Raw genomic sequence first — 23,786 nt, 5'->3', positions numbered from 1 at the left:
TCCACACAGGCACCTAAAGTGAGGAAGCACTTAGAGCTGAGTCAGCAGTGAAATGTGAACTCTATTGACCCTGGAGAATTTTGCCTTTGACTTCAACGGAACTGCAGTATTGCCCAAGGGGTAATAAGAGGTGTTACCATCTTTTAAGACAATACTGAAAAGCACAGAAGTGTTTTCTTGCCTTCTGCATAATTCAGGCTATACAATTTCAGACAACTTCTGAATGTAGCCTGTTATTTCCTGTGGACTGAGGTATCTTCCAAAAAGACTACCAATCTTGATTAAGAAGTAATAGAGAAGAATCTAGAAAATTCCTAGTCAAATTGCTAAACCAATTAGTTAGCCTTAGGGTTAGAGCAGTGTTCCTCATTTCTAGCCTGCATTAGCACTGCATTAATTCTGAGCACTTTTCACAATACATTATTTTCTCTAAAATTACAGTCATTAACTACCAGAAATTGCCTCTATTATAACACCAACAGTGTTGATTACAGCAACGAAAATGCTATACATCAACTAAAAAGTCTCTCCTATAAAAGGCATAGTCTATTCAATGTAATTAAACAGATTGTGACCAAGATGCACCTTTACAACAACAAAACCATCTAACCACAGGAATAAGGAACTAAGAAAGTCATTACCCCCACTATAGTTGGAGAAACAAAGGGCTTTTTGGTTTCATTACAAAACACAAACATTTATTTTGGACTCACACAAAATGAAAAGTTATATTTTATTTGAGATTAGTACATTTCTTTGTCTTACCTTTCTCTCTCTGTCTCGGTCCATTTATGAAACAAAATTAAACCACTATTTTAAATAGAAGAATCAAAGGATTAAGTTCCAAAGTAGAAATAGTTTGACATTTCAATTGTCACTTGAAATATTTAATTTTGAGCAGTGCTTTATCAAAACGGTTTTTTCAAAATCTTTCCCTTCTACTTCCATTTTTTGTTTACTCCACTGAACCAATAAAAAGATATTCCCTTATTCCAACCCTCCAGAAACATTTTTTCAGTGAATTTACAATCTGTCAAAATAAAATTATGTATTAATTTATGTAACAGGTAAAAATAATTCCAGAAATTGGAGAACAGAATTATTGCCCTCGGTTATAAGAGATGTTGAATAGAACAGCATAATGGTATCTTTCAGCCTTGAAATTGATAACATAGGCAAAAAGAATTGGAGACATTTCTTTGAATGCTAGGTATATCAACCATGAACAGAAGATCCTACTTTTTCCATTTCTAGCTGTAGAGCACCCAAATTGCACTCAAAACACCTAATAAAAAGACATAGCTTGTGACCCAGTGAAAGTTCCAAGCTATGTCAGTAACCACCAAACCATGTCAGCAACATCATGATCGTGTTACCACCAAGCAAAAAATGATTGGGACATATTGCACTGTAGAGTGTGAATTGGTTAAAAACCGAACCAACCAACCAACCAACCACCCAACACAAACAAACAAAACCAAAAAAAAAAATCGAATCCCACCCACACTAATTTTCTCACAATAAAAAAAACAAGGCAGTCAAATGTATTATTTAGACAACTTCATCTCATTCATTTCAAAAAGTTTAGCTTTCTTCAATGAGATACCATTGCCCAAATAATTAGATCCTAATGTTTTGAAGATCTGTTGCTTAAACTTCAATCTTTCCAGTACAAAACACCTAGAATGAGCACCTGTCACGAGCATGCTATTAACAAGGGAATAGCATGAAAAAGTGACTTAATTTTCCATTAAAAATTCATTCTTCAAAAAATATAATATCATATAACAACAAGCAAGTAAACAGCAGAAAGGAGACAGTGAAACATATTTTGTTAGGAAACGTGTGCTATTTCCTCATGAAGTCTGCACACAACTATTATAGAGATTAAAAGTTCTGGAGAGAAAAGGTGCTCTGCTGAACTAGCTCTACCAAGTGCAGAGCACCACGCCCCCAGTGAAATATGGTTATAGAAATCAAAAGGGTTTTTAAACTCTGCAGGCACAAGCAGAAGATTTATATCAATCAGTCTTTTCTTGTGACATCTTCAAAAATGTAGTGATGTTTTAAATGTCCCACATGCAAGTCCAAGGATGATGTCAAAAGGATGATATTCACACTGAAACCTTGCTGGCTCATACAGCAAAGAGAACATACTTCTCACTCTCAGGTGTTCATGAGAGTGGAACTGGTCTGCCTGTGATCGTTGCCTATTTACTTTTGAACATCAGTGAATTAAGGCAGACAATGTCACCACAGAACTTCAACTATTTTTTAGTTCAGAAATAATAGTATTCTGCTCTCTTGAGGATAATCCCTGTAATCCCACTAGTCCCATGGCCTCCAAAAGTGCACCGAGGTCAAAGGTGGAACCAAATTTTTATTGGACTGGCTAAAAAGAAGATAACATTTCCCTTGTGTCTCTATTCAACACCTTGGATAGATTTGACATATTTATTTTGCCATAACATCTATAAATCATAAGAATTATCAGTGAATGCTCTCTTTAGTTTGGAGTTTTTCTTTCTAAATAGAGGTTAAAAGTTCTGGAGCAACACAGGTGTTGTCTTTGGATTGCAATTTGATAGAGATTCTCTTGAAAGTAAATATATAGTTGGTTACAAAAGTTGAGACAGCACTCATCTAACCCTTCTCACTGCTCTCTGGGAAGTAATTGTTTTGAGAGAGACTTTCATCACTAAAATCTAGCAGTGCTTTCTGAACAAGAACTATAGACTAACAGACAATCAATGACAGCCTGGCAATTGACGCTTGATATAGTGGTTGATTACATTACAAAGACACTTTTTCAGACAACAAAAACAAACAACTTCTTGAACCAGAGGATGCTTTTGCACAGAGGTTTTTACAGCATCCTGGAGATGGTGTGGTTCCTGCCTAATAACAGCCACTCTCAGACACTACCAGTATACACGGGCAACAGCAACATCAGGGTGTTGTCCTTCCCATCTTTGCCATTATAGTCAAAATATGTCTTTTAAAACTCTGCTCATGTTTATTACACTATATTTGTGTACTACCTTCACTCTGCCCTATTGTTAACACTTATATTACACATAAAGGTATATGAGAGACCAGCCACAGAGTAACTGCATTACACACTTACAATGGTTGCTTTATAAAAGCCAACCAGTTTAACAAAAGCTGATAGGAAGCAGTATAATGACTTCTGGAATAGAGATCAGACAGATAAGATATTAAGACTCCAGAGGATTTTGAGAGCAGTTATCAATGTAATCCTCATGACACTCAGCATTCACAGTAGACCTCAAGTTTTCAGTTGCTCCCATTTCCATGCAGGCACCAAAACACAGAAGAACTCGGCACATGGCACAGTGAAGCAACTGTAGCAACCTCACCTATGGGAACAAAATGCATAGGCATGCAAGAGTTACCAAAAGACCTCTTGGTTCAAACATTTTTCCTCACAGGCACCAGAGACAAGGGTACAGCAGAGAAATAAACTCATCTGACATGGCCTAACCCACTAAAGCACAAGTAACTCAAGCACGTGGCAGCCACAGCTCAGCCCAGCCCCTGGCTGGCTGTCCCACTGGGAGCAGAGCACTCTTGAAAGTCTTCCCTTGACAGGGGTGCTCAGCATGACATCTCCTCTTGAAAAAACTGAACTTCTTAGAATGACTCTGAACAGTTTCCCCTCCCCTGCCCTTGACTTTGAATTACACTTCCCTTGAGAAACTAAATTTTAAAAATTAACCCAAGCTCCTAGGTACTGATCTTCATAGGTGGTATAATTTAAAACAACACAGCCGTCTAGCGGTAGTAGTAGCTGCTGCTGCAAATAAAATACTCTCTGCTGCAAACATTTGCTGTCCAACACTTGACACTTCTAGAAAAGGGTGGGTTTGATATTTTGCTGTTTCATTTGGGTCTAAATTAAGGTTTTTTGCCTCTAAACCATGGAGACACAGTGCATCTGCAAAGTTTATTTAGAAACAACCAGGCCTAAAGAGCAAGCAATTTTTTTACTGAACACTGGAAACACAAACATGATGAATGGAGGCAGTCTCTGAGTGAAGATGGGTCACTGAAATATTTCTAATTCCTCTTGCCTATTCCTCTTTGCTTAGCATCCCCTCACAGGCAAATGTTTGCTGCCTCATACAAGATCCCCGTTGTTGCCACATCTTCAATCATTTCTCTATGCACATTTCGGATTACATAGCTCCCAAATATTCCTGGTATAGTGATATTCAAATTCACCAGCATCATCAAGAATGAAAAAGAGAACTAACAATTCCTAGGCCATATATTTTCAGGGTAAGATAGAACAAAAGCACCTAGATTTATGATCTTGATTGTCAAGAAAGCATCTTCTGTATTTCTGGCTCAAGGGACAAGAACAAATCTATATACAAAGATGGTGATGGCAGAATATGACAAATTACCACAATTAATCATTTTTGCTAGCTAGAACATTCTGAACAAAGCATTGAGAAATACAGCAATATCTGATAAACAAGTAGCCAAGCACTGATTTCTGGACAATAGCAAAAGACAAATTACCTCAGATAAAACTGGAATGCAGCAGCTGGCACTATCTGCCTAGAGTCTGACAGATACTTTCATTCATAAACCATGCTCTGTGTCAGAAGTTTTGAAAAACTAAAATACTCTTTATAATATACCCTCCTAGCCCTAGAACAGCACTACAGAACTGAACTGACCTCTGCCTTGTTGCCCCATTCCTCTCCAGTATAACTGGCCACTTAAAGGTACCTTCTGAATGGCAGAAACAATTCCTTGAGAAAACTCGAAGCCAGAAGAAGGGCAGATAGCTATTAGATTTTAGTCCTCCCTGTGGATCTGTGTCAATTGAAGATTTTCCAGAAGTAGGAGCGTTATGGGCCTTGCTCTCCAGATGAAGGTGAGCCAGTCATTAGGAAGGTAAGGACAGGCAACTGTGTCAATTATGTCACTACAGTAGAACTATTCAGGCCACAGTTTTCCACAGCACGTGAAACAGAAGAACAGCCTCTGGAATCTTACCATCACCATTAAGCAAATACGGACAGATATCTGCAACTCAGTGAACAAGAGACTCATACCAATTGCTGTATTTTGCTATAAGAGAAATGTGTTTCACGGAAGCTGCAATTTCTCTGATTCAGCGCAGGTTCCCAGAAGCTAAATAAGCTGTGTTCATCAAACCAGCTGATAAAATCACTTCAACTTTCACTAAGAGACAAGCCTGTAAACTCTATGGCAACCACCACCTACAGAAGTTCTTGGCAGGATTTTTTCCTCACCGTGCTCATTACTGTCCATTGCAAACCTGTAGGATAGCAGGTGGAAGATAAGGAAAGCACTAGACTCGGGTTCCCTCTCCACAGGGGAAAAAACCCCAAACAAGTTAATAGCATCTACAGCTTGAGGTACAATATTGAACTTGCTCTCCATGCCATGACCAGTTAAAGCCCTAAGGATAAACACAGTCCATGTTTTGTGAAAGTTGAGTACTGAGGAAAGATTTACATTTGGAAATTCCTTTATATAAGAGCAGATCAAATCCTGAGCCCCACTATGACCTATATGTCCTGGTATTCTAAAACATCTTTGCATTGATGTTACCTATTTCAAGACTAAACAGGACATTTACACTCTTCTGTTCAATGCCTCTCGTAACCAAACTCAGCTGCAATTCAAGAACAGCTCTGATCTCAGGTTGAGTTTACAGCTTTCTTAGTGCACTAAAAGCACACTAAAAGCAACTTATCATATTATCAATGGTTAACCTTCAGGGTTCTTAATTTGGAGTTCACAGATCATTTTTTGCATTACTGCAAATGTTCCCATTGCTAAAATACTAATTTGTCTTGGTTAGCTGAGTATATAGTTTCTGTGTCAGGAAACAAAACTGTACTGGGCCAACACAGGTATTTCATGTTCCTTTTATTTATTGCTTTTGTCAGTAGGTAAATAACCAAAAGAAGCTTTGTGAATAGAGGGAGGACAGATCACGTAGATTAATTGCTTTTTCTACAGAAGACATCTTCCTGATCTGTGATAAAGCCACATTCAGTCATAACTCCAGTACTTTAGGTAAATCTGGTGTTAATCTTACTGGACAATCAATCACAGAATCTCTTTTAAAATTGATACTCCATCTGGCCTTTCACTCATTTCTCACTTTGATATATTTTCCTGTTTTTTCATAAATAATTGTCAGTTTAATACTTGCTAGCTGCTGTGGGCTGGGGTATGCTAATGCTACTCACTGAATAGCACACTGCTGAGGAACTAGCTCTGCTCAGGTCAGGGGAACCGCTTTTGGAATTACTCATTGCCTGGTACAGGAAAGGCATAACAGTTTTGGATGGACAGGATGAAATCCACTGAAACCAGCACTTCTTCCTCCAAATGTAATCCCTTACTTGCTCTTTTTTTAATAGCTATTTTTATGATTCCTAGTTTGCAATTACCCAAACTTACTGTTGTCATCAAATGCAGGGTCTTTTCAAAGGAGCTCACGCTATTAATGAAACCATTACTCACACCTTCTTCTTCATATCCTATAGAGATTTAAGCACTTTAAAAATATCTTGTTTTTTCCTTTGGCTAATACTACCCCACTTTGCTTTAATGCCCTTCAACTTTTTCTGCATGCAGCAATACTCTATTTTCGTGCATTATTTCAGTACACCACTTGGATACCACTCTTTAGCACTCTTGCCCTTCACATTCTCATTATTTTTTCAGAGGAATTACATATTGGATACACTGCAGCATCTCCAGCTCTTAGTGCCTTGTCATGCTTCCTTAACGCCCCAAACTTGCTTTCTTGAAATGTTTTCCCACTGAACCACCAGCCTGTTGCTATCAGGACAGACCCCAGACGCTCTGCTCTGAGCCTCACTCTGTTTCTCTGTGTAGCCTCCCTGGGTCTCCTGCTAAGCGATCCATTTCCCCAACCCCCCAGATCTCAGCGCCTTGCCCTTGGCAGGGCACTTTCTGTCGTGCCGATCCACTCGACTGGACAAATGGCGTTGAGTCCCTGCTGTCTTGGATGCTGATTAAAAGGGGGTGATGGCGGGGGGCGATCAGCCGCCTCTGCCCCCTACACGCAGGGGGGACACTCCGGTGACCTTGGCGTGCACCTGCGGGCCTGCCCGGCCCGGGGGGCGGCCCCGGCCGGAGGGACCCGAATCCCGGCAGCCGGGGCGCGGCGGGGCCGCTCGGGGCAGGCGCCTGAGGCGGGGGCGGCGGGCGAGCGGGGCCCGGCGCCGGTCCGCGCCCGGCGGCGGCGGCGGCTCAGTGCGCAGGCACGGCGCGGGAGCGAGCGGCGCTCCGGGCCCTACATAATACGTGGTGTCTGGGGCCGCCGCGGCGCAGAGCGGAGATGGGACCGGGGCGGGAGGGCCGCAGCTAGCGCCGCCGTCAAGGGGGCTCGCCGGCCGAGGGCAGCGGCAGGAGGGACAGGTAAAACCGCGGCGCCGGCCCGCTCGGCGAACTTGGGGACTCGGCAGTTCGGCGGGCGCGGCGGGGGCTCCTGTGACTGCCGGCGCGGAGCATCCCGCGGAGGGCAGCGGGCGTGCGGCGGGGGACAGGGGGGTACAGCGGAGCCCCCGCTTTGCCTCCCGGCTCGGAGGGATGCGGCTCTCCCGGGGGAGGCTGCTGCCCCGCTGCCCCGGGCGCTGCGGGGCAGGGTCAGCCTGACCGGGCCTCCCTCTGTCCCCGGGCCACCGCCGGCCGGGAGGACCGCGGGCGCCGAGAGCTTCTCTGGGATACGGGCGCTGCGGAATTCTCCCGCTCCGACCCAGAAGCGGGAGAAGGAGAGCATCCCGCTCCGGCCCCTGGTGGCTGCGGAGCGGGCGGTGCCGCCCCCCCGGGGAACAGGAGAAGGCGCTGCTGGCCCGCCTCCCCCACCCCGCCGTGCATGGCAGGGGTGCAGAAGTCGCCCCGGAGGGCAGCCGGGCACCCTGTCCGTGCTCAGAGGAGCGGCAGCAGGTGCCCATGGCCATGGCATGCCCGTGGCAGCGCCGCATCCCCCTGCGAGCGCAGGGCGCCGGGCGGGAGCCGCGGCGGCGGGAGGGCACCAGGGCAGGAGCAGCCTGGGAAAGCGCCGGGAGATGGAGTGATGAGGAGCTCAGAAGGCGTCAGAAAGGCCACCTCGGATACTACTGTAAAAGACGGGTTATTTATTGCAGTGTTCACCCTTCGCAGGGATCTCCCTTTCTGTAGGTAAGGACTTCAAACGTGGTCCTCCGAACAGAAGGGTCAAAGTATCTAAATCTGAAGGAAGGGGAAGGGAGTTTCACCCATGGCAACCATCAGCATTTGTGGCTTGCATTCGGTGGCTGTGTGGTGTCACAGAGCAATGGCACATCCTTTTTTCCTTTTGTTCTGCTTTTCAAATGCCAGTTCCTTACATTTGTATTTTTTAAAATGTGTTCAACCCTTCCATAAGAAAGCAAAGTAGTTGGAAAATTTGTTGGGTAATTTTTCATAGGGCTAGCTCATCTTTTAATCTGTCTGTTCACCAATCCAGTCACATCTCCCCAGATTAGCAGATAATAGTAAATCTCAAAGTAAACAGGACAGCTTTCGCCATGGAAACAAAAGTTGCTAGGGGATGGATTGCTACTATGCAGTGCTCTGAAGCTGTGATCCTACATCCCACACGTTCCTAAGCACCTTGGGTTTAGGCACTGAAAAACTTAACGACTAAACAAACCACTTCCTGCAGCCTGGATGCATGTTCTCAGCTCATGCATAACAGAGGGTAACGGGGTAACGGTGACGCTCTTTTCAGCAAAAGTTTCCCACCCAGTATTTCAGCTTTTAGTTTCTCAACCATGAAGGCAAGACATGCAAATACACATCAACACTCCAGAGATCATAGCTGCTGCAGTATTTTTTTTGTCCAATGTAAATTGAGGCTGAGACAAAAGTTTCCTTCTTATTTGTGGAGAACTGTTTTCTCCCACCATACTCTGACTGTTTCAGTTCCATTGCCCAATCTATAAGTAGCAAGAACAACAGTATGTTTACATAGCAGCTGAAAGAGGAGACCATCTTAGGCCAAATTACTAGGATGCTTCATATAGGGCTGAGCACTCTTCCTCTTCCTCCTCTTCCTCCTCTTCCTCTTCTTTCTCTTCTCTCTAAAGGACAAGATATTTTGCAAAAGGTAGGAGGTTGCTTATAAGTGAAAGAGTCAACATGAAGAAAATGTTCAGTAGGACTAATATTATGCAGTGCTTGAAAGGAATTAATGGTGCTGGCAGTCTTTTTTTTTTCCCCCTTCCATTTTAAAAGGTCATACTACTTGTGCTATCACAACTCTTTCAAGCAAAAGATAATTCTTTTGTTTTCTATTCCACCTCCCAGCTCTTATTTATCATTTTGCTCATATGGCTGACCAAAACCACCTATTAGCCTTTTAGATTGCTAAAGAAAAAGAATCTATGTGTCATGTAAGTGATTCCAGGCTGTGTGGCCCTTACAGGCAATTCTTTATCAAGCTGTTTGAAACACTGCATCCTCCTTTTTATCGCTTGACTAAACCTACAGACAGTGCAGTGAATGCAAGATAATGTTTATACAGCTTTCTGTCACGTCACATTGAGTTTTCTTAAATAAATTACAATAGCTAAAGTTGCTGGTTCAGACTCGGTGATGTGCTTCACCTGCTTTCTGAATGCTGCTGGAGTAATACAAGCAAGATTTGGCAGGCCACATTATCTGGTCATGTTAATTCTGGTTCATCCCTGTGTTGACCTTACAGAGTCACTTACACCTGGGGAAAATATCTCTCATTCTGCTCATTATGTGCTGCTAAATATGTTTACCTGAATGACAAGTTGGCAAGGAGTTAAGCATAATTTATTTAAGGAGGTACAGTTGATGTGAGAATAAAGATCTAAGTAAGGACACGAGAGAATGAGTCTCTGCAGAGCTTTGGTTGACCTCTTTACTTTAGTCTCTTTCTGATGTGGGAGATAGATTCCTTGCTTATAGCCAAAAGACAGGAGATAGATTCCTTGCTTATAGCCAAAAGACAGGTGGAGGGATATGGATGTAAAGTGATTTTATCCTTGAGGTATAGGTGGTGTGACCCTGTGTGTGAGAGCTGGGGCAGCTATGGTAAACTACACCACTTTTTCCTCTTCTCCTTTCCCCATAAGGTATTTTTATGAGGTGGGCAGAACTCTGGTTTTATGACAACTCTTCAGTGCTTGTGCTGTGGAAGATGGCAGCTAGCTGTTGAAGAAATGGTGGCAGTGAGAAAAGAGGACTAGTTTTGCTCTCTTTTTGGGTAGGGGATAAACAGCAGAAGGAGGTACTCCTGAGGGAAACAAAAAGACTTCTTTCACAAAAGAACAAACAGGCTCCAAAAGTAGAATATATTGCAGCTCTTCCCCACGAGAGTTCAGATTATATACTTATATAAATATCACAATATTTTTTTTGTACCTCAAAAAGTAAGTGTTCAAAGCCTCATAGCATTGTAAAAAAGCACAACTGTCCTGGTTTCAATTGGCATAGAGTTCATTTTTTTTCTCAGTAGCAGTGCAGTGCTGTGTTTTGGACTCAGTGTGAGAATAGCATTATAACACACTGATGTTTTGGTTGTTGCTTAGGGCTTACTGTAAGCCAAGGACTTTTTCAGTGTATCATGCTCTGTCAGGAGAGCTGACATGAGCTGGCCAAGTATAGACACTGAGGGAGTTACCTGGAAGGGGACAATGGCAGTTTGGGGATGAGATTTGGCGTTGGTCAGCAGGTGGTGAGAAGCAGTATCGTACATCACTTGTTTTTCTTGGGGTTTATCTCTCCTTTTTTATTTACTATTATTATTATATTTCTACTTGGTTTCAATTATTAAGCTGTTCTTATCTCGACCTGCAAGCTTTACTTTTTATTCTATTCCCTGTTTTACCATGATGGGGGTGGGGGCTGGAAGTGAGCTAGTGGCTGTGAGGTGCTGAACTGCCACCTGGGCTTAAGCCATGACAGAAATTAATGTTTTTCAGTATATTAACTGTAGTTGGAAACATAAGTGTTAGCTACGTACAACTTGACATAGGGTGGCCCAGAGGCCAGGCTCTTCCTGCTCACCTGGTGAGCAGCTCTTGCCGCCCAGGAGTTTCCTGCTGTCTCAAGGTCTCTGTCCACCCTTCCTGTTTTTCTGCCTTGCTTGGGAACGCCAGCAGCTTGAGCACTCTCTGAAGGACGCTGTAAGCAGAGAGCAAGCCCATCCACAGAGTTGGAGAGTGATTCTTTGATTCCCTAAGGCTTTACAGTGGCTGAGGTGGAAAAGGGAAACCTACAGGGGATATAGAGTCAGTTTGGGGTTCAAAAAAGGGACTCTTGACAGAAGGTGTGCCTGGCATTACCTCTGTTGTTCTGCAAAGGTCAGTCACCAGCAATGTTCCCTCTGGCCCCTGGCAGGTCCCCCGGGAACATGTGTCTACCTCTCTCCACTGGGTCATGACTTCTGTGGGAGCCTTCAAACCTCAACACAAGTTGTAGGAGAGATATTTGCAATTATAAGATGTTGAGATCATGAAATTCCAGACTAAATTCATATTAGATATAAAAAATAAATAAACCCCCAAGATAACTGGTTTCTATAAAGGGGAAAAAGCAAATCCCTTCTTATTCCTGAGCCAAGAATGCAAACAGATTTCAAAAAGCTGGAAATTCACTGTTTATACCAGCAGTGGTTTCAGAGCCAGCCAAGAGCTTCATTCAGGCTGTTGCGAGACACTGGGTTATTATATTAATTATTGGCTCAGACCAACTCAAGTGTGTGGGGGTGGGGAAGAAGGGACAGGTCAAGTTTCACAAAGGTGAGGTGGTGCCCTGCTCTGGTGAATTTTTGGAGCCTTGTATATTTTTTAAATAAAACCCCTTTGATGAGCTCAGGGCCTGGGGTCCCCATCAATATTTTCTAGATTGTCCTTAATTTGAATGTACCACTGTTTGGTTTTTTTGCATACCCAGGTATTTCATGCCCAGCAAGATCACCCATTCTCAAAGGGCAAAGATCTGAAGGGCTGCAAAGTTGGGAGGTCCTAGCTGCCATGACCACATCAAAGCTTCCTCCCTCTAAGTGAAATTGCTGTGGCAAGCTGATGTACTGCTTGAAGCTCATATAAATTCAGCTGTGACATTCAGATGCAAGTTCTGATTAACAGTTCCCTTTGGACTAAGGCTCTTTGAACTTGTTTGAAAAGAAGTCAGTCAGCTTAAGAAGCGCTGACCTATTGCTCAAGTTGTTTTTAGAGGCTAGTATTATTTCGTTGAATTCAGTAGCATCACCCCCATGCAGGCAAGTTCAGGCCTTAGACTTGCATAGTTAAATACAGATTTTTTGTGCAAGGAGAACTTCCATGAAGTGGAAAGAACAGGGAACTTCATTGGTAGTTTTTATAGCAGGCAGAATTCTGATTTTATTGAAGTCAGCAGGAGCTTGGACATTGACTTCTTCAAGGAAGCAGTACTTTGCCATAAGTTTAATCATAGAATCAGCCGGGTTGGAAGGGACCTCTGAGATCATCAAGTCCAACCCTTGATCCAACACCACCGTGGTTACTAGACCATGGCACTAAGTGCCACATCCAGTCTCATCTTAAAAACCTCCAGGGATCGTGAATCCACCACTTCCCTGGGCAGCCCATTCCAATGCCTGATTACCCTCTCTGTAAAAAATTTCTTCCTTATATCTAACCTAAACCTCCCCTGGCAGAGCTTAAGACCATACCCTCTTGTCTTACTGATAGCTGCCTAGGAGAAGAGACCAACCCCCACCTGGCTACAACCTCCTTTCAGGGAGTTGTAGAGAGTGATGAGGTCTCCCCTGAGCCTCCTCTTCTCCAGGCTGAACAACCCCACCTCCCTCAGCCTCTCCTCATAGGACTTGTGTTCAAGTCCCTTCACCAGCCTTGTTGCTCTTCTCTGGACCTGCTCCAGCACCTCAATGTCCTTCCTGAACTGAGGGGCCCAGAACTGGACACAGTACTCCAGGTGTGGCCTCACCAGTGCTGAGTACAGGGGAAGAATCACTGCCCTGAACCTGTTTGCCACACTGTTCCTGATCCAGGCCAGAATGCCACTGGCCTTCTTGGCCACCTGGGCACACTGCTGGCTCATGTTCAGCTTCCTATCAATCCAAACTCCCAGGTCCCTTTCTGCCTGGCTGCTCTCCAGCCACTCTGTGCCCAGCCTGTAGCGATGCAGGGGGTTGTTGTGGCCAAAGTGCAGGACCCTGCACTTGGCCTAATATTTCCATATCATTCTTCATTGAGCAGATTGGTGCTGCTGTGGCATTCCATTTTTTTATTTTTAACTATCCATATTTAAGTACAAGTTCTATACTGTTTTAATCTGTCTAGGAATTATTTTGCCTCTGTTTCCAATGGCTGTGAATGGTATGGCAATGCTTAGTCCTGCACTTCAGAAGCTCAGGAAAAGAAATGCGAAAAAAAATCCTGTTACCCAGCAGTTTGTAAAGTTTCTAAGGTTACAAACTCTCTTTAAACAATAGAAGCAGTCTGGATGAGACACAACACGAGTCCTTGAGAGATGCTGGATTTTGTTACCTGGCATATTCTGCTTTTTTTTATCTCCATGGAAACACAATAGCACACTAGTGCAAAAGATGGGGAGTGAGCACCCTGCATATGGGAGGGAATGTTCCCTGCAGCACCTTTAGTCTTTCTGTGCCAAGACACTGAGTTCGTTGCGTTTGCTTAAGCTGAGTCATTGCATGCAACTCCACACAGCTCATTTCTTCATTTGGAAAAAAATTGAAGGAAAGGTCTCTCCTGCGCTGGCTTTTTTTCATGTCATCTGGAGAGTTTGCAGCCATTTTTGCTCTCCTGCCACACTGATAATGACCTGCTTTGCATGACATCTCTCATTGTAGGTAGGAAGGATGAGCTCCTATGCTGACATCTGCGGGTCCAAGCATGCGCAGGGCAGCACCGAGGGAGGATACCAACGCTATGGAGTTCGGTCCTACCTGCATCAGTTTTATGAGGACTGCACAGCTTCAATTTGGGAGTATGAGGATGATTTTCAGATTCAGAGATCGCCTAGCAGGTGGAGCTCTGTATTCTGGAAGGTACTACCTGTTGCTTTTTAGTGGAGAGAGAAACTCCCATTTCCAGACTTACTCTGTGTAACTAATGGTATTCATCCAGAAAGGCCTTTTGTTGCTCAGTTTACCCGAGGCAACCAAATAACTGTGTCTGAAAGCAGGGCACTCTTACCAAAATATATCAGCTTCCAAGGCAGTTCTGGGGGCTTTGGATCCTCTAGTTTATCTGTCATGATGTCATTGAAACATCAGTGTCTTGTCTTGGAACCCCACATATATCTTAAAAGTGTAGTTTACCTCTGCTCTGCACCCACAATAGTCCTGCCAGATTATTGGGAATAGGACTGGTAGGTTAAGAGCAGTAACTCGAGGTCTGTGTGACCAAGGGATCAAGAAAACCAAAAGATCTCCATTAAGGTCAGGGAACTCGACAGGGCTGAAGAACAGCAGAGTTTGGAAGGCACCTGTGAGGCCATCCAATCCCTACCCTCCCCCAGGGACATTCTGTGTAAACCAAATTTTGCATTTACACTTGAAATATGCTAGAATTACTCTGTGATCTGTTCATGGCCATAGCAACTTCCTTCTAATCTCTGCAAAGGAGTGACAGTTCATGAACTAAAAGCAAGTAGTGGATATGACACAGACTGTCAGCGGGTACTCATCTGTTGGGCTAACCACCACCTAAAGTTAAAGAAATAATCCCTTATACAAAACTGTGGTTAAATTGTGATCCTCTCTGTGATGGGGCCTTTCAACATTAAGTGCTATTAGACATATATTCTATTGTTTCCAGAAATGTCAATAATTATATAAATACAAAGTGTAAAAAGACAGTTTTTCATATATTCTAGTTCTAGTAGGGCCTCATATGACCTAAGAGAAAAGTACCAGCCTTCTCCTAGAAGAGAGAACTAAATCTGCAAGATACAGTGAAAGCTAAATGCCTCCTAGGAGCGCTTACCAAGTGAAAATTGGAAAGACATATTAACTGGGGTTTTGTTTGTTTCTTTGTTTTCCAGGTCGGACTCATCTCTGGGACGGCTTTTATGCTGATAGGTGTAACGGTTCTTGTAGTGGGTTTCCTTGTGCCACCGAAAATCGAAGCTCTTGGGAAAGATGATTTTGTTGTTGTGGATACCCATGCCATTCAGTTTAATGGGTCCCTTGATATATGTAAGTTGGCAGGAGCAATCTTGTTTTGTGTTGGAGGGTCCACCGTGGCAGCATGTCTGCTGATGTCTGCTTTTGCTAAAAGTTACTCCAAAGAAGAGAAGTACCTCCAGCAAAGATTTAAAGAGAGAATAGCTGATATAAAAGCCCAGGCAAACCCAGTCACAAAAGCGCCAGCACCAGGAGAATCAAAGATACCTGTCACTTTGTCCAGAGTTCAAAATGTCCAACCTTTATCTGAAACCTGACCCTTTCCTTATGTTTTGTTTCTCACTTGTAGATCACTTTAACTGGAAAATACCAGCCTTGTTGGCATCAGTGCTAGTCAATGACAACACCCAGTGCTCTGCTATAAAAATGTGCAGCTAATGGGGAAGCTGCTACAGTAAAAATTTAGGATTGGGAAAAAGAAAATTATATGATTAGACCTGTGACCAATGTATCAGTATATTTGAATGTTTTAGTCTGTGTGGAACCAGTAAGTTCTTGCAACAATGATTAGGTGTTTGGCTTATCAGATTACTTCCCTGGAAAACCTAGGGTGCATTTACGACAACTGTACCAGGAACACCGTACATCCCACTACTGAAGTTTAGATGAGTTGACTTTTTGTTTAATTTTCTTCTTGCTTTTAAAATACTGTTTAATCTTAGTTTTCCTGCCTGGTTCTGCTGTCTGGGAAGCCAAGATTCTGCCCTTGTAATTTGCACTTGTCGTCCTGTCACATGCTACGTACAGTCTGTATCAAAGTAATACTGCACAGGTAAAACATACTCACATAGTGAGTGCCCTTAATTTGATCCTGGCACGTGTCACTTCCCAGCAATGTTACTTTCTAGGAAAGGCAAGTTGTATTTGATCCTGAGTTGCAATTAACCTGTGCTAAGGTGCCACTTTTGTCTTAGTCATTGCTGTATTAAGAAAAACTACAAAATAAAGAGAAGGAGTTCATACGGGAGGAGGAACATCATACTTGTATGTCTTTGGCTTGATATTGTTTCTTTCATCATATTGTATTATGTTTGAGGCTCATACAAAATGTTTTAGTTTTGGCTGGGTGTGGGTTAATAAATGTGGTTTGTAATAAATGCCCAGGCCCTGTATTCTGTCAGTACGTTGATGTCATATTAGATGACCTTAACTTACATGTCTAAAGACATTTTGAAATGCTGTTTATATTTTTATAGAGGATAGAAAAACTTATGCTTAATCAGATACATTTGTGTAAATGCTTACCTAAAGACTTGTCATTTCATGGAAGACCCCTAATTATTTTCCCACCCAGGGCAATTATTTCACTGTCTTAATCTATGGATTTAAATTAAACTATATAAAGAAAGATGTGACATTTGTACTCTCTGACAATATGTGCCACCTTATAGTTCTGTCTATTTTTTGAATGGATTGAATAAAATTCTAGGCGTGAGCCAACCATGGATTTTGTGAAAAGTCTCTTTCTAGTCAAATAGGTTTCTCTATAAATTTAATAACTCAGTTTGAAAGGAGAATCAGCAGTTGAAACTCACTGGTCTCTTAATGCAGTCTGTGTTTTCAGCTTTCAGAGGTGAGGAAGCCACTTTGATGCTAAATAAAACAGACTCTGGCACAATAATGGCAGGTATGTGTTAACAGCTGTGCTCTTTCCCTTGCTGATAAGACATTTTGTGGTCTGTGACACTCACTTTATACTTACAACTTCAATAGACCAGATCATATGTGGTTGGAAGTTTCCGCTGAAGCTGCAATAACTACTATGGCTGACAACAGCATTGGAAGTAAGATTTTCTTCTGCAAAGAAGGTGCCTGTCTTGGCAATGCAACTGCAGTGTCCAAGCACTAACACTGAAAAGATGGACAGGTGAGAGCTCATCACTTGCATGTGATCAGAGACAATGAAACAAAGTAGGTTTAAAGGCATCTGGCAATTCACCGGCACCCATATATTAGAAATGAAAATGCACATTGCACCCAGTGCTTAAAAATAAGATTGTAATCTCAGGGGAGTGTTGCCGGTGTATTTTGGTTCTGAAAAAAATCTCCGGAGCAGTTAATTAGGGGTGAGATAAGAAAGGGTTTATTTGCCAAGGCAATAGGTGATATAGACGCGCGCACCGGCCGTGCCCGAGAGGTTACATTTTATAGCATTATCCATCCAATCCCAGATGTGTCCACCCTTTGGCCCTTCCTCTGGACCGCCCCGGGCCCTCCCCCTGAGAATTGGGTCTGGGGTCTTTTTGGGACCACCTACTTCATCATCTTCAGCTTCATCAGAGTACAAAGGGTATATTGTCACCTAGTTTTTGACCGTACTCTGTGGTTTAGGCCCTGATACGCTGTTCTCCAAACAGTCTAGGCCTTTACCTTGACAAAAGACTAAACACTGCTACTGGATTCAGGGGTAGGTTGATATAGAAGGCATAGAATGGGGTAAAAGGGTTAGGGAATGTATAAACAAGGGAAAGGAACAAGGGACAGAGGGGTTTCTGCTTTTAAAACCTACCTGTAAAATTTACAAGTCTTATAACTATTAGAAAAATAAAAAACCATTAGGGGCTTAAGGCATCAGGAGAAACAGATGAAGCAGTGCTAAAGAGAAGATGAGAAGAGTAGCAAAATGAGGAGTTGTGTATTATTTATAAAGAAAGCCATCAAGAACAGTGGTGAGGGGTAGTGATTACTTACAAGGCATGTGGCAGGACTGGGACAGGCTGTCACTACTGCTGTTTGTTAGTTATTCCAGGTAGAGTCCTCAGCACTTCCTGTTCAGGTTGCAAGGAATTTTGTTTACTGCCATTGGCTTTCACTGCTGTCAGGCTATCAGTATGTGGGCAGCAGAGTCAAGCTACCCTAACCTTTTCAATGTAGAGTTTTTAATTAAAATTTGTGCATAGAGGCACCGTGACAATTTAAGTTTCAAAATTAAGTTCACCAAAGGAGATGAGAGCGAGGGCTCCTGTAGGTCTTACTAAATCCCTTATCTCCACCTGCCTTTTGTTAACACTGTACTGGAAGTTTGACTGAAAATCCAACTGGAAAAGAAAGCTTGTTTACCCAAACTACCTGTATGGGTGTATAGTTCTCCTTAAAATACATCCCTCATGTAGATACAGACATGCAAGTGTTGCTAAATTTTTGTCCAGAGGACAACTGACCAAACAGGAAATTGATAACCTGATTCAAGCATCAGGCTCTGGGTCACACTGCACGTTTCTCTGGCAGAACTGAACATGCTTTGACAGTACAACAGAGGATGAGTCATGGAATGGCATTACCCAGGTGTTATGGAAAAAGAACTGCCCTTGAGGATTTTACTGAAGCTTGCTAGGATAGGAAATGCACTTGGGATTTATCAGCAGCAGCAAAGCTGATAATGTTGTCATGGCTAATGTTGCTGCACACGTTTCATCTCATTAAACCCTTGTTTCGGTTGCTTAGAGCTTTTCTGGAATTGAGACCTCCAGAGGCTGCAATCCTTCACAGCAGAGAATCAGTGCTACACAGGGCTTTTGTAGAAATACTGAGCAGAAAGTTACTCTGTTGCTAATAAGAAACATTTTCAAGATCCATTTTCATGTAATGTCTTAACACCTTCATCCTTTGGTGCAGGAACTGAAGCATCAGCAAAAAGCAGTGGAAATGTGCTTTCTGCTGTTCTCATGGAAAATGCCTGTGATACGGCCTCCAGCTGGGGAGCAGTGAGTGGCAGCTAGGCTCCCTGGGAAACTTCTAGTAAGGCTGAGGGCAATCTATCCCTGAACATATCATTTTCCTACCATATATCTTTTTCACTTTTCTCATCCCCACCAAATTGCAGTGCATACTTCACTCTAGGACTGCCTCGGAATTCCCCTCCAAGCACTGACTGCCATCATCTTTCCAAAGGGCACATTATGGAGACCCTAATGCAAATAAAATATGGCTTAAGCAGCCAAATTATTTTTCCAGCCCTCTGGCCTCCCTACTCCAGAGGCTTCTTTCAGTTTCTTCCTGCTCACCTTATTTCTTGCTCCTCTTCTAGCCTCATTTGGCTTAAAACTACAAAATAAACCTCCTAGCCCAACACTATTTTCTCTGCAATTGTGAAAGAAATAACATTTTTCAATCTGAGTGGTAATCACTGGCTTCGTTTTGGTTAATACAGGCTCTCCTGACAGTTAGCTCTGCTTCTCCAGCACACTGTGCAGAAAAGGCTTCTCTTTAGCATCTATTCTGTCCTACTCTCTCCAGGCTGTCTTGATCCCTTTATTTTCCATTTTTTTCCCAAGGCACAGTGAATCACAGGCAAAAGGCAGAGACAGAGAAATGATCCTCCTCCTGAGCTGCCTGTAAGGAGATTTAATTCCCAGTTTCTGCTACAGCCTCAGCCTGCCATTTACAAGTATGAGATTTTTAATCATGAGCAAGTGCAAGCATCAGGTCTTCATGAAAGCAACGGCAGCAACATCAGAGTGGGGAGTCTGCAGCATCCTGAGCAGTGGCCAGCAGAGAGAGAGGTTTGGCAGGGGGAGAGTGGCAGCAGAACCTGCACCCTGGGGAGACTGCTCAGCCCCCAAGGACATGAAATGCAAAGAAGAAAGCAAAAGACTGCAAGTACCTTAGTTGGATGCGCTTTGCCAGCAGCTTTCTACAAAAGGGCTGGAAACAGAACAATTTTGGTAAAATAAAGGAATTAGCAGTTGGCCTTATTCAGCACTCACTGGTTGTCCTGCCATTACACAGCAGGCTACCCCTTCAGCTCACTGCATGACAGGGGTAGAGAGATACTACAATACAGTGCTTCAAGAGCAGGCTTTGGAGGCACAGCCTCATTCCTTCCTCATCCTACCACTTCCACAGCTGAGAGCAGCAACATCGCTGCTGCAGAGCATTACCCTGCACCAGTCATTGGGAGTTAATGCCCATGCACCTCCTAGAGAAATGATGTTTGAGTTTTGCCAGTTCATCCCCATGGCACAGTTTGTCTGGGAAGAACATCAGCAAATGGGAAGATACATGTAGTCTCCTCCTATTTCCAATATTTAGAGACCGGGTGTGATCCTTCTGGAGCTTTCTTGTCTCTGGGCAAACAATCCATCCACGCCCTCATTTTTCTTCAGCTCTTATCTGGATGTGTGGCAGACCACACAGTGCGCGTTTCCTGCATCAGTTCACTTGATGCACATTAAGCAGGGCAAAGCTCAGTTTTGCTGTCAGATAATTTACAGAGGTATTGGTGTGAAAATAATCACTGCATATTGACAGTAGGTGAGGCAAATACTTCTAACAGCCCTTCAGAGAAAAGAGCCAGCATCAAATAACTTCTTTTACTGTTTTTTTCCTAATCATTTGCAGCTGTTTTTTGAAGGCCCCCTTTTTCCATAATTTACCATTCACCGACTTTTGCAAATAAAGATGGCAGATCAGTTTTAAACACTGCTAATAAGCTAGTCAATTTAACACTTATTATAGTGTTAGTAACTGGTACTAGTTATGCTGCTCCAGCAATTTTAGTCTCAAAACTCATGGTTTCAGGCCATTTCCTAACTAAAGACACCTTCAGTCTGAGGGTAGGAGGATGTGTTGCTCAGTGGGTGAGAGGCCTTTCTGGAATGCCATTATTTCCCTGCCTCTGCTCACCTAATCACTTCAGCATCTGCTGCCCTTTCCCTCCCTGCCTGCTTCAGGAACCTCGAGCTCTGACAATTCCTTCCTAAGCCTCCTGAACAGCAGGGGTGAGGTGAGAGGGACTCCTGCCCCAGGCACATCTTGGAGGGGGTGCAAAATCTGCCTGTCTGAAATGGCAGCACAGGGGAGGCAGGTCAGCAGCATAGACAGGAGGGAGATGAAGAGGGAGAGAGGTGAACAGGAAGGAATTCTTAGGGCAGAGGTGGCAAAATGCAGCATTTCAAGCATCAGTTCAGTCATCTGTCAATGAGTATCAGAAGACAGAGTCAGTGAATATTGAAAGCATAGAAAAACTTGCTACAGGTCTAAAACCTATGACCAGAACAACATAAATACAGTGGCTAAAATCTTCATGGAAGTAGACATTTAAAGAAAACAAAACTTTTAACATCAATATTCTGTCCCCCACAGATGGCTAGACAAGCATGAGGACCTTATTGTTGGACAAGTGCAATATCTATAGTGTGAGGACACATTTTTTCCTTTAATATACTGTGAGAAAGACATCTCTTCTGAAAGCTCTTGCTCAGACTGGGTTCAGCTCTCAACTGACCCCCTGCAAAGGGATTTCTCATGAAACTGCCGCAAGTTTGTGCCAAGACAAAAACCCTCACTTCAAAGACTATCAAACACAGCCACTGTCTCCAGGAAGCATGTATTGGAGAGTCCCCCAGTATCCGTCACATACAGGTTGACCAGGTCTCTGGCTCGCTGCTTTGTAAAGCCACAAAAAAGTGGGCTCATCTGCACTTCCCCTTGTATATCAGAGGTGACTGAGCAGGCCCAGAGCAAGGCACACCATCAATTCAAAGCAAATTAGAGGCAATCACTAAGACCCAGGACAGCCACAGGAACCAGTGCCAGCTACTTTTAGGTCTGGCCTGTAGCTCAGCTCTTAGGGCAGAGGCAGTTCCAGCATTTTTCTGAAAACCACCATAGTAGTGCATGAACTCCCATAAGCCCTGAGAGCCAAGGTCTCAGATTTCCCCAGAGTGAGATACCACCACCTTATGACATGGGCTATAGTAGAAACTTGGTCCCCTGCAGTGAACACCAGTTAAAGAAAGATGTTTGCAGCACAGGTAACCATCCCCTGTGTAGCTCAAAATCACAAAGAATGGTTGGCAAATAGCTTTGTGCTGACCTCCAGGTGATAATGTAACTGTGGAAAGTGATAGGTTTAGTTTGTTGGTTTAAATGTGTCTTGTGTTTAGCCATATGCCTACATGAGCTGCCATCAGATCTTTGCCCCTGACTTGGAACGTTCTCTGGGTCCTCTGCCGTTCCACCATCCCTCCAGCATCAGGGACTGCCCTCTGAGGAGTGCCTCAGCATTGCTTTCTGAACCAAACTGCTCTCTCTTGAGGCACCACATATGCTTAGCCTGAGGTATGAAAGAAAAGCATCTTCCAGATCACACAGAAGTCACCTGCCTGGACCACTGGCATAGACCTTGAAGGCCTCAGCTCAAAAGCAGCTGCAGACCTGATAGCCAGATTGTTTTGTCTCTGCAGATGCATTCATGACATCCATGTTGTGAGGGCTCTGGCCTCCAGTTGTCTGGTATGCTGCCAAGTCTCCTCATCCAGGTTGTCAGCAAGCAAGCCAGCAGGCAGGCATATGGAAGGCAGTTCCCAAACCACTCTCCAAGAGCAGTGTAGACCAGGGCATTGAGTCCTTATCTTTAAAATACCCATCTGTGGATTACACAGATGTTAGTCTAGAAGAAACTCAAAGCACACACTGAAGTATCTCCAGATCTGCTCTGTAAGGAGGCTGCTGGCTGTGTCTCTTGTGCGTGTCACACCTGTGCTGAGGAACACACACAGAAAAGTGGAGGAAGCAGAGGTGTCAAGGACTACAGTTTGAATCCCATGTGCAAGGGAATTAGCATAACTGGCTTGTTGCTTGTAAGAAGGGCTGAGCAGTAAAGGGGGCAAAGCTGGTGGGAGCACCATGTGCCAGGGAAATGAGCCATGAGTGGATGAAGCCGAATACCCACATGCTGCTAAGCACCTGGCACATACATCACTCCTTTTGGTATGGGAACCCTTTTAGGGCAGTGTTGTGCATAGTCTTTCATTTGCTGGAGGCTTCCAGAGAAGTAGGCATTTGTCTGAAAGCAGTAGCAAACACTACTAGGTCAGTCAGCACGCCAGAATCTGCTTCCCTCATGCACCAGCCCGGCACGTGGCCACCCCCCGCAGCCAAGTTCAGGGGCCCTTTGCAGAACCATGGCTCTCCCTGCTGTGGAGCAGCAGTGGAATATCTGAGTGTAGATAGGTGTTAGTGATTGAAAAAAGTCTGTCACCAATACTAAAACCTTTGAGATGAACCACCACCACCCCCCTAAAAAAGAAAATCAAAACCAACCCACACCTTTTATGCAAAAAAACCTCTGCTTCAGTTTCCTCACAGAAAATCACACTTGAGAAGGTTCTTCCAGGGAAAGGCTCTAATCCCCATGAGCAGGCACAATGCTACCACAACAGATGTCTGCCTCCCTTTGTACACACACAGGACCATCTGCAAGCAACAGATGTCCTTGAGGGTGAGGCCCCCAGCCAGAGTCACCCAAGAGGTTTAGCTAGCCTGCCTTGCTTGTCCTGGGATAAGCCACCTACAACCAGGATACTTTGAACAATGAACCCTTTGGTCATGAACTAAGCTTTGTGCTGCATAAAAAAGGAGAAATAGTCTTCATCCATATCTCTTTCTCTGTAGAAGAAGACTACTTTTAAAAAGTGAATGCAAGTCCTAACCTTTAGCTCATCAAGTTCATTTCTGCTTGGTGCTAACGTGGTGGAGGGACAGGGATGTCAGTGGGAGCAATAAGAGAATGGTAGGGGAAGGTGTAAAG

General features: G+C 43.7%; 1 protein-coding gene across 1 annotated transcript; it reads left to right on the top strand.

Moving 5' to 3' along the window:
* The first annotated feature begins 7,246 nt into the window (after positions 1-7,246).
* On the top strand, positions 7,247-16,700 carry NRSN1 (neurensin 1). The gene is made up of 3 exons (XM_051799507.1): positions 7,247-7,461; positions 13,916-14,113; positions 15,112-16,700. Exons 2-3 carry the CDS (start codon positions 13,925-13,927, stop codon positions 15,508-15,510), a joined length of 588 nt encoding a protein of 195 aa, XP_051655467.1. The 5' UTR covers positions 7,247-7,461; positions 13,916-13,924; the 3' UTR covers positions 15,511-16,700.
* Positions 16,701-23,786: the final 7,086 nt, after the last annotated feature.

The sequence above is a fragment of the Manacus candei genome, unplaced genomic scaffold, assembly GCF_025592945.1.
Source record: "Manacus candei isolate 608988 ecotype Guabito, Panama unplaced genomic scaffold, ASM2559294v1 h1tg000049l, whole genome shotgun sequence".
In the NCBI taxonomy this organism is placed as follows: domain Eukaryota; kingdom Metazoa; phylum Chordata; class Aves; order Passeriformes; family Pipridae; genus Manacus; species Manacus candei.
Note: the sequence above shows the minus strand (reverse complement) of the source record. Positions and strands in the feature narration are given on the sequence as shown.